The sequence below is a fragment of the Silene latifolia genome, chromosome Y (assembly GCF_048544455.1).
Source record: "Silene latifolia isolate original U9 population chromosome Y, ASM4854445v1, whole genome shotgun sequence".
In the NCBI taxonomy this organism is placed as follows: Eukaryota; Viridiplantae; Streptophyta; class Magnoliopsida; order Caryophyllales; family Caryophyllaceae; genus Silene; species Silene latifolia.
In genome coordinates, this window is record NC_133538.1 from 88,441,852 (window position 1) to 88,453,959 (window position 12,108).

A 12,108-nucleotide genomic window follows, 5' to 3' on the forward strand; every position below is an offset into this window, starting at 1 on the left:
GTCTGAACCTGAGGGGTAGATGACTCTCCGGCCTCCCGCTTCCTCTTCCTAGAAGAAGAAGGAGGGGTGAAGGTAAGGTAGTAAGTGGGTGGAGGTGGCCTCGCTCCCTCAGCAGCAGTCGGGAGCGGTAAAAGTGGAGGAAGGGTAGGGCACGGCAAGATAACAGACGTGGAACCACAAATCTTCCACGTCCTCGCGCCCTTCTTCGGGAACCAGGCGAAGTCAACCATGGCAGCCAAGTCAAGGTAAGCCTGCTTTTGAGGTGCAGTAAATCCAGGCTCAGCGGGGTAAAGATGGCGGGCAATCCTAGTCACTAACCCGCCGCAGACAACAGAGGTCTTGACCCTCGTCCCAATCCCGTTCCAATGCTGAGCTACGAAGTAAGCAATGTTTAGAACAAACGGGGTACCGGAGTCAATGTTAAGGTACCCCGCGAGAATCGCTAGCTCAGTGTTGGTCACGTTATTGGGCTCAAGTCGCCCAAAGATGGTCTCTCCTATCACTCGCAAAAAGTAACGGGGGGCAGGTAAGTGAACGTGAGCTCCCTTCCGCGTGGCGTAAGGAGTGTGAGAAAGTGCAGCCCAGAGTGGCTGAAGGAGATCCCGAGGTGGGTCGGTGGGACCGTCACTAACGAGGCCAAGAACCTCCCCAAACCTGGCCAAAGTCCAATGGTGCGACTCATTGCGGAGTCGGAAGTGAATGCAAGGACTAGAGGGGTTGGAATCGTAAGATTCGGTGTCAAAAGAGTAGGAGCTGAAAAACTCGTATGTAGGGATACGAATAGCAGCTTCCTGCATGGTAATCAGACCCGACATACCCGTCCCGTTCAACAAACTACAAACCTCCTCATAAATCCCTAAGGTCTCTAGGTCGGTCCGTGCAAGGAAACGGGTAGAGGAGAGAGGGCAACGAAACAAAGCGGATAACCGAGTCCGGTGATCCGCGGAAGCAAAACGTACCGTGGGCATCCCTGGTAAAGGGGTGAGAGCGGACTCTCCTGTAACAATGGCCCCTGAAGGGCGGGAAGTAAGGGCTAATCGGCTAGACGGCCGACTCGGCCTAGGCGGCAAGATACCAAAGCGTCGGGAACGAGGCGTGAATCCTCTGTCCAGCATAGACAAAGGCCTGGTAGGGGCAGAAACAGCAGCTGAAGCTGCAGTGGTGACTAAGGTGGAGCCAGTGGCAACGGCAGGGGTCGCGGACTCGCTCAAGGGTGGACTGGAGGTGGTACTAGTGGAAGGCAAAGAACTAGTATCCATCCTGCAACATGGTAAAGGGAGTGATAAGAAAGACGGCTGCTAACCGTGGTTAAAACAACACGTTAACCAACATGTGACAGCACATAAAGGCCCTATCAGTCGAAAGATAATCGACTCTCGGTAGATAAAATCCAACAATCCTCAACAAATTCGATGTACAGTACGTGAGTGATGATAAAGTGACAATGTAGTGACTGCTAACGGAGACTAAAAACAGCATGAAAACCGCATGATAGCATGTGAGTCCCCTAGCAGTCGAAAAATTTCGACTCACAGTGCTTGAATCCCAACAATGTACAGCATGTAAAGGCGATAGGAGACGGAAAAAGCAGTTAACTACAGCAACAAGTATGCAAGAGCTGAAGTTTAACAAGCAAGAAAGCATATAGACCGTGTGACAGTCGAAAATTCGACTTAGAAGCCCTAATCGCGGGAACTCGCGCAAATTTCGAACTAAACATGTGAAAACAGTGAGGAATTGAGATGTGATCATCAAGCAAGCTAAATAAGGGCACACAAACACAATTAAGTCGAAAAAATTCGACTAAACATGGATATTCAAACCCTAATTCGATTTTTACCTCAATATAATTAAAGTAATTGAAATTAAAATTCAAAAAAGGTAAAAGGAATGCTTACTTGGTGAGAACGATCCTACAATTGCAATTGAACTTCAAATAAACAAGCAACAATGGCGATTTAACAAGCTTAAAACCGCAAACCCTAAATCCCCTTAAATACCGAGAAAACGAGCACAAATAGGGGGAAAAACAAGGGGCTTTTGAAGATTATTATGCAAGGAAGGAATTGTAGGTGGCGGATTTGGTGATTTGGGCAAGAAAATGGGGATTTGGGGGAATGAAAAACGCAATTAGGGAGAGGGGTTAGACGGAATTAGGGATAGAAATGAATTAGAAAAGGAAACAAAGAGTTTAAGTTTAGAAAACTCTCGTGTCCTGTTCATACCACTCGATCGAGTGGTGTTAAATCGCTCGATCGAGGACTTTTGATGTCCCTGTTGCTCGATCGAGTACAATGCACTCGATCGACCGGTTCCTCTTTTAGCCTTTCTCGATCGAGTAAATAGACTACTCGATCGACCCTTTTTCCACTCGATCGAGTACAAAAAGTACTCGATCGAAGGCTTTCCTCTCGTAGGCTCTTGAATTTTGTCTTTTCTTCCTTGAATTGCGTGAAACTTCCCCAAACCTGCATAAAACAAGTGGAAAGATTTCCTAAAAATACCAAAAACGCAAAAACACAGTCTATGGTCTTACGTATACGCTAAAAATTGTCTAAAACTAATTGTCCTAATTAAAACGCAATAAAACAAATTCAAAGGGAATTTAAACAATTATCTATTACAATGTGTTACACGGGGCATTTCCCCGTTTAATTCTCATCAAATTTCAGTAGCCCCTTCGTGGGCTTCTGACTGGAGGACGTCACCTCAGCAATACTGACCGACCTCTTCAGTTTCCATGAGCTTGAATCACTATTTGCAACAGTAGGAGGAATGTAGTTCCAATCTATGTAAGTTCGAACTTTCTTCGTCCTTGCTCCTCTGTCATCTTCCTTGGCATCCTTACTTCCAGTTTGATTGACAACAGTTGCACAACGCCCTTTGACAACTCCTTTATTGCTTTCATCCGTACTGCAGCAAAGGAAAACAGACGAACTTTCCTCCTTCTTGCTCTCAATTTGAGGCGGAGGGTTAACAATAACAGCAATATTCTCCAAATTTTCATCTGGAGTGTCAATAATAGGAACAATAGAAGAGAGAGCATTGCAAGGCTGAGCTTGCATGGGAGCTCTCCGAAACTTGGACTGATGAAAAATTAGCTCCTCATCCCCTACCTGAAAGGTCAAAGTCTTCCCCTGACGTCTATAACTGCATGGGCAGTGGATAGAAATGGTCTCCCTAAAATAATAGGGGTGTGTGCATCTTCGGGGATGTCTAAGACAACGAAGTCAACGGGAATGAAGAACTTCCCGATCTGAACAGGTACGTCTTCTACTATACCTAATGGCCGTGATAGACTACGGTCGGCCATCTGGACAGTCATGTTGGTGCAACTCAGTTTTGTCAAACCAAGTCTCTTAGCCAGAGACAAAGGTAAGACACTTACGCTAGCGCCTAAATCGCATAACGCATTATCAATCAACTGCATACCGATATGACACGGAATCGAAAAACTACCCGGGTCTGATTGCTTAGGGGGTAACTTATTTTGAAATAGGGCTGACCCCACCTCAGTCAAAGCTACGGTCTCACTGTCATTAATGTCCTCTTACGTGCTAAAATTTCTTTCATAAAATTTAAATAAGAGGGTACCTTAGTCAGCAATTCAGTGAACGGTACGGAGACTCCCAAGCTCTTCAAAAGTTCGACAAATTTGCCAAACTGTTGATTAACTTTGGTATTCTGCAGCCGCCTCGGGAAGGGAACCGTGATTGGTATCTCGAGCCTCTTGTTTCTTGCTTCCAAAGTGTCTTCCGGTGAAAGTTCGGTATCCTTTGGACGCCTCTTACCTCTCGAACGAGGTCTTTCCGGTGATTTCTCGCTTAAACGAGCACTAGCAGGCTCTCGTATAAGCTTCCCGTCATCAATACTACTCGATCGAACAACTTCTTCAATCGATCGAGGAGTTTCTTCTTCAATGTCAGTCGATCGAGTAACATTTCCACTCGATCGACCAACTTCCTCTTCCTGTTCACTCGATCGAGTGGAAAAATCACTCGATCGAGGGTCTTCTTCTTCAGTTCTACTCGATCGAACACCAGATTTTAGTCGATCGAGTAGTTCTTTTGTCGTGAGCCCTTTTCTCTTAACAGAACACTGTTCACCATCAGTAATGGCTTCCCTAGGGTCTGATTTCTTCACTTCTGGTCCCTCATAAGAAAGACCGCTTCTCAATTCTATCAGGTTTACCGTCTCGTTTGGATTCTTCTCATTTTGAGTCGGTAATTGACCCGGCTTTCTCGGGGATTGATTTGCAGCAAGTTGGGAAACTTGAGTCTCAAGTGCCTTGAATGACGCGTCCTTTTGTTGTAATTGCTTTGAAATGGACTGCATCATAGACTTTAACTCGCTCATTTCACTGACCCCACTTGGAGATGATGCACCTTGATTAGGAGGGTTGAAAGAAGGAGGCTTCTGATAGCCCTGTTGATTCTTGTGTGGAGGAATGTACGGTTGCTGGGTTGGAGGAGCAGTGGGGTTGAGCACATTCTGATTGCTCCACCTCAAATTGGGGTGGACATTCGGCTCGTAGTAACTGTTGTTCTGCCTGTAATGTTGAAAGGCAGCGCATGACTCATAGGAATTGGGACAATGATCTGAAACATGTCCCTCTCCCCCACATCTTCTACAGACGAAAGGACCGTCTGTCACAGCATTAACCTGGTACATGCCCCCCTTGGAAACTCCTCCTAGCTCATACTTGTCAAACCTTGCAGTGAGGGCTTCAAGTGCAGCGATAGAAGAAGACTCAGCAGCTCTTCTTTTATTTCCTCTCGAGTTCCCATATTCAGCCTTATGGATGGCCAAATCATCTATGATCTTCCACCCCTTGGTTGCTCCCAAGTTTTCAGCAAACCGGCCATTGGCTGCAGCATCCAAAATGGCTCTCTGAACGTCATACGATCCATTATAGAAATGATTGCATAGACTCCACTTTTCGAAACCATGGTGCGGTACGGTTCACACTAGCTTCTTAAATCGAGTCCATGCCTCGTGAAAGTTCTCGTCAGGCCCTTGTTTGAAGCTCGTTATCTGAGCTCTAATGGCAATAGTCCTCGATGCAGAAAAGTACTTCTTATAGAACGCTAGAGCCAATGAATTCCAATCAGTTATGCCGTGAGCAGCTCGGTCCAAATCCCTATACCACTCCCTCGCAGCATCGTGGAGTGAGAAAATGAACAAGGTTTATTTTATCGATCACCACACGCCAAGTGGGGGTATGGAGCAACGAGAATCAATAAAAGTCTCCATGTGCTTCGCTGCATCCTCGTTTGCAGCCCCACCGAACTGATTCTTCTCAACCATATTAAGGTAAGAAGGTTTCGGCTCGAATTTCCGAGCTTCCCCAGTAGCTCGAACCCCTTGTAAAGATCCTCACCTTTGTGGGTTCGAATGACTGCAATGGTCGCTTCTTCGGCCATTTCGGGAAAGTCTGGGAAAATAACGGTTTCAACTGATGAATTAGAAACTGGAGAAGACGGTGGGTTGTCCTCGAACAGTTCGTTCTCGTAAAAGTTGGAACGAGAACTAGACTATTCCTCTAACTGTTGATCATGAAACAATCTCCTCTTTACGTGCAGAGATCTTTCAATCTCAGGATCGAATGGTAGTAGTGGACCACCTTGCGACCTGCGCATAAGAAGAAACTACAACAGAAAATAAGAATAGTCCAAGGAACGGGTGTCCCTTAGACTGAAAAGGACTAAAAATAAAGCAACAAATAATTTGAACAATTGCCTCCCCGGCAACGGCGCCAAAATTTGACACGGCTATCGCAACCTTATCAAAGATAAAACATAACGGTCTCAACTAAAATGTAGCAGAGGCAGTCGAGTATCGAATCCACAGGGAGGTAACGTAATTATAGCTGTCTATTTCTAATCCTATGGTAACAATTGGGGGTTTGGTTGAAATTGGTTCTAAACTACGAAGTCTGAAGGGAAGAGAAATAAGGCAAAGAATAAATAAAGCAATAAAATATGATTAAACTATCAAGAAGAGAGGGACATGTCGGGATTTCGGTTCACTACGGTAGTCCAATAACTCAGTTGTAAATGATTCAGACGAACTAATGTGAGACGGATGTTAAAAGGTCCTTTCGGTCCACTTTCTATCCTAAAATACCACTAACTTAACTTTCGTCCTCATTAGGGTAGTCTACTGTTTACAGTAGGCCTATTTAGTCTAATCTTTCGATCCAGGATTAATTTTAGCCAGATTAATGGGTGACATAGAAGCGTGCACTCAACTAGGTCGGGAATTACAGTTAAATTGCTATAGTGACAGAGTGTCGTGATTAATTCGTCTAATTCATCTACTAAATCGTCATCTTTCTACCGTAGATTCCCTAATCCCAACATGAAGGGAGTTTAGCTACTCATATCGGCGATTAAACTAACAGCAAACAAACTACCAGCAGTGAACATTATAAATAAACTAAAACTTGCAATAATGAAAATTAGGGCAAAGGGAAACAAGAACACAAATGAGAAATTAAAGCAAACAAATGATTATTATTAATAAAGAGAGAGAAAGGATTACAATCAGTGCGAATCCGGCGTAAAGAACAACTGAATCCGAGCAATAATAACCCAAAGTAAAGTAACAGTAGGGAAACGCAAAAGCAACGTACTAAGGTTTCAGTCAAAAGAGTTTGATAGATTCCAAGGTAAGATCTAATTAACCTAGTAATGTGCTTAAATAGCAAAAGGAAATAATGTTTAGCGAGATAAAACAAAACACGGACTGATTAAAAGCCCATAATGACGAAAACCACTCGATCGAGTGGATTAAACCACTCGATCGACCAACTTCTCAGCAAAGGTTACTCGATCGACCAACAGGTTACTCGATCGAGGACTTGGTCTTGGTGCAGCTTACTCGATCGACTGGTAAACCTCTCGATCGAGTAACAGGGGGTGTAGAAACCACTCGATCGACCAGCAAACAGCTCGATCGAGTAGTTTCGTCTTCATTTCAGCTCACGTCTTCACCCAAGTGTCTCGTAATGCGTGCCATGACGCTTCTAAGTGCAGTGTCTCACTCTGGGACAATCCCGTCTCCTCTAAATGCATGCAAAAAGGACAAAAAGGAGTGTGGTTCCACTACTTTCGCGATCATCCCTACAAAAAGGACAAAATACACCAAAGTAGCCAATCCGGGGCAAAATACCATAAAAACAGTATAGAAATGCATAGAAATACGTGCTGAAATAGGCTAAAAAGACTATACATTAGGCACGTATCAGTCTGGTCGAGTTGTGCGGTGCGGGTGTGTCTTGCATGTTGAAGGTTGGGAGTAGTTGGTCATTTGATTCGTAATTTGACTCGGGTTTTGTAACTTACAAAGCAGCTTTAAATATCGTAACCTTATAGATTATTATAATGAATAATTAAATAATTAAATCTAATTATTAGTAAAAAGAGAATAATGAACTAATTATCATATAATAATTACTATTTCTTTAGGTAATCTTTTGTGAGACGATTATACTGTTTGGACTCAGGTGCTTCATTTGTTTTTGAGCTGCTTATTGGATTTGCTGACGAGGTAGGAATTACCTACTCAACTCGTATTTTATTATTATGAGAATGTATATTGAATTGTGATGGATGACGAGATTAATGTTAATATTATGAATGAGTATTGGAGACGGAGTATATGTTTATGCTAAGTTATTAACGGAGCCGTATGACTGGATTGTTATTGTTGGTTATATATGGTGTGGTGCGATGGTTGGTCAGTTGAGCATAACTCGGAGGGTGTTACTGCCAGTTGTGCATAGCGAGTAATCGTTACTGCCAGATATGCATAGTAAGTAATTACTACTGCCAGAGATAGTTGTGTATAGTAAGTAATTACTACTACCAGGTGAGCATGGTACGAAAGTACTACTGCCAGTTGAGCATAGCACGGTGTTAATGGAGTTGTACTACTCCCAGTAATGTATGTGAGTTGTACGGATGAAGTGATGAGAATTTGAAGGATGACTATTTTCGTTGGATTATTTTTGTTGTTTAGTTTATTCCTACTCAACCTCGTGGTTGACCGTGTATTCGTGAACACCTGTGATGAACCATAATTGGGGAGCAGATTTGACAGGTACTAAAGATTAGCTGACTTGGGAGCTTATGGGAATACGTGAGGACTTGGCCAGTCTACCTAGATGTCTAGACCATTTAGTTAATTAATCACTTTATTATTTCCGCTGCGAGTTGTATTTTATTTTATATTAAGTTTTATTTTTGTTAAGTTGCAATAAACATGTAATCGCTAAATTTTATTTAAAGTATTTTGGTTTGTTGTACTTTGTTATTCACTACCTCGGGAAACCGAAATGGTAATGCTCTCATTTACTTAGGATGTCTAGCTAAGGCTCCTGAATAAATGGGGGTGTTACAGATATGATCACGTGCAAGAATGACCTGAAAGACATCTTGCATTGAGTGGAAGATTTAACGGACAAGAGAATTGGAAGCGCACGCTTGTGTCGGACAAGTGGAATATTGTTGGAGTAGTGTCCTCCACAATAGTGCGTCTACGTAATAAATCTCGTAAAAGGAATATCAGGGATATAATATATTATTTGTCAACTGATTAACGTAAATCGGTAACGCTCGGCTTACTAGAGTTTGACGTTACTTTCGTATGACGGCGGTCATCAGTTGATCCCTCTCGGTCATACCTATAGGATGATGTTCAAAATGGAATAATTAATTATTTGTATATGGATACAATTTAATTAATTTATTGTATAATATTGACTTGTAATTAGTCAAGTGATTTTGTTATTTGATGACGAGTTACGAACTCGGACCAAGAGTATTTATTATTTAATTATACGATAATTAATTAGTAAATAATACGATAATTTAGTAATTAATAGTTAATTAGCTAAAGTATTACGATATGTGTGTATAGTTGGAGGCTGAGGTAATTAGCTAATTAAACTTACAAGAGGTTGTAAAATTAGATAATAGAGTTTTATGAGACTCATTTTATATTGATAAAATGGTCTAAAAATACTTGAAAGTTGGGTGAAAATTATTTTTTAATTTATATTATTTAAGTGTTAAATATTTAAATTAATATTTAATTATATAAGATAATTAAAATATACGACTTATAAGCATTTGTGGGACAAATTTTGGAAATCGAAATGGACCCGGAAGTCCATTGAGTGCCGTCTAAAATGTATGATGATTGTCATCATGTGGGTTGGCAAATCCCACTAACATTTGTATGTCATTTCTTTACATTTTACACACTATATATACCTCATCTTACACACTTTTGCATGGTTGATTTTTATGAAAAATAAAGGCCATCAAGGCACTTCTTGGCCGCCTCAAATGAGAAGAAAATGACCAAAATTTTTCATCTTCTTCATCAAGTCATGTGATCAAAACTTGATCAAATATCATCAAATAAAATCATAAATAATAATATACATCAACTAATATTATTATTGTAATAATATTCTACATATTATACAAGAATATCCTAATATTACCTAGTTAGTAAATTAGGATATCTTTGAGCTAATCTTGGGTGCATCTTCGAGGAGATCACCTACTTTGGTGATTTGGGGTTTGGAGGATCATCTATCACAATTTTTAGCTCAAGAACAACAAAGGCAGGAGACCTTTCTTGTGCCCAATTTCCTATTAAGCAATTTCAGGAAAAAAATGCCTTTTTCATTTTTAAGCCATCTTTAAAGTTTGCATGTAACTAGATCATTAAGACTAAATTAACATGTAATTTAGTAACTAATTAGAGGTGTCTAATTAGGGGTCTAGTACCTTCACGTTTTTCATGTTTGGTATGAGAGTAATTATTCACCTCCCGAATCTATTACCCTCATGAAGGGGTAATATATTACCCACCCTTCCCCCTGGGTAATGATTAAGGGAGTAAAACATCTACCCAGTAATCATTACTCCTATATGCCAAACTTATTTTCAAGGAACTCATTACTCAAGTAATTAACTTCCCCAGTAATTATCACCCAGTTAAAATTTACCCCCTAACTATTCCATCCATTCCAGGCATGTAATACTACGGTTTTATATGTCTTAAATTACTCTATCGAGTGGGGCTTACCCTGTCGAGTAAGTAGCTTTTTACGCAAAATAGTAGACTGCCTGTAGGGTACTCGATCGAGTAAGTTTGACGGGTTTTGTTAATAATGCGGGATTGGTATATAAAGCTTTCGTCACTTTTCTTAAAACTCTTTTACACTCTAAAACCTTTCAAAGAGAAGATTAGAAGTTACGTTGATTGTTCTCGCCGCATTATTAGTAAATCCCAAGGCTAGGAGTGTCGGATTGCATTGTTCTTTACGCCGTTGTGATCCTTGTGTCGAGGGTAAACTTTTTATATAATTTTTATTATGTTTTGTTAAGATTGGTTAAACCCTAATTGGGTGATATTAGGGGTTTTGGGTGATTTATGTGAATGTGGTAGTAATTGCATGTATGTATGTTATAGGAGGAGGTTTCGTTGAGGAAAGATTCTGATTTAGCTGCTTGATCGACTGTTGGTGTTTGCTTTCCACGTAGGGTTTCCCTACTCAGTATTGGCTACATAATGTGTGGTGTTTGTAATGGTGATTGTTGGTTAATTATATTGTTGGTTTGATTTTGATTGTTGTTGGTTGTATATTGTTGATTGGTTATGTATCTGTCTGTGATCTTCAGGGTGTGTCCCTGGCTGAGTGGAGTCACTTGCGGGAGTGGCTTCACGCCCTTGATTCACCTTCTGTGGAACCCGCCACAGAAGGGATGTGCACATTAAAAAACTTGGGTTTATCGCTCGATGGAGATGAGCGGGGCTTATGTGGGAATAACTACGATCCCCCCACGGGCGGCGAGGAGTACTTGTTGTGATGGGTACTCTGGCAGGGCTACACAATTTAGTGTATAGTCAGTTGTGTGGAGATTGGAGATGGATACTGGAGATTGGCTTGAGCTACTTGAGTTGTTTGTGTTTCTGTTTCATTGTTGCTATTTTTTTTTATGTAATCAGTACTGACCCCGTTAATTGTTTTAAAAACTGTGGTGATCCAATCGGGGATGGTGAGCAGTTGTTGAGAAGGTATGATGGCTTATGTGACGGATAGCTGGGATGGAGTCACCACCGGTATTAGAGTCTCCCGCTGTGTTTTATTTAGTTGTTTGAGTACTTTGGTTTTTGGAGAGCAGTTGTATTCCTTTTGACAGTTTTTGGAACTTTGTTCTATCATCTAAACTTTATTATCATTTAAATACGTTTCGTTATTGTCTATTTGAGTATCATTGCCTCGGGTAACCGAGATGGTGACGTTCTCATACTTTAAGTGGTCCTGGTAAGGCACTTGGAGTATAGGGGTGTCACTAGGCAAGCCCTTATAGTAAAAACGGATTTATTCAAGTCTGATGTGCAGTTTTTATGTTCATATGTACAAATTTCGGTCTTCAGTTTGGTCCAATCTAAAACCGTTTAGTTTAGGTCGGACTAAATAAACCGAATTTAATATTTTTAAAGACTTGTTATTATACTAATCAAGTAAATTCTGACATTATAAGTTTCGATCTAATTACTTAACACATAAGGGGCATACTAAATAATGTCGACACATTACTAAATATCTTCGACAATTAGTATTGAACTTCCAACATTGCTCTTTTATAATTATTCACTTAACTTCTCACTAACCTCCTTCTACATGTAATTAACTTTGAAATTTAAAAAAAAAACGTAAGAGGATAAGCTATCACCTCCACTTGGAATTACTTCAATATCATATCTATAACTTAAGTTATGAACGGTTAAAGTTGAGCATTGCTAATATCCATTCGTTTTGACGTTGATTTCGTTTTATGTCGACTAGTTACATTGACATGATTAGTATTCGACGTTTGATTTTTTAAAAAATTAATTCGTTTTACGTCGATTAGTTTAGCGTTGTTTCACTTAATAATTCTTTGTTTTGATTTTAGAAAAACTTATTCTTTTTTCGTCGATTAGTTTAACGTTTTTTTATTCGTGGATCAAATATAAGGTTCTTCAATTGTTTGTTATTCGATATTAGTTGTTAGTTTCGATTTGTTCATTAAATTGTTTGTC

At 40.6% G+C, this 12,108-nt stretch overlaps 1 protein-coding gene across 1 annotated transcript in view; it reads right to left on the reverse strand.

Annotated features, from left to right (window-relative positions):
• Window positions 1-1,529: 1,529 nt before the first annotated feature.
• LOC141628488 (uncharacterized) overlaps window positions 1,530-12,108 on the reverse strand; it is a 31,354-nt gene continuing 20,775 nt past the window's right edge. The window contains exon 3 of the mRNA XM_074441626.1: window positions 1,530-1,595. Coding sequence (XP_074297727.1) covers window positions 1,530-1,595 — 66 coding nt within the window. The remainder of the gene's footprint in view (window positions 1,596-12,108) is intronic.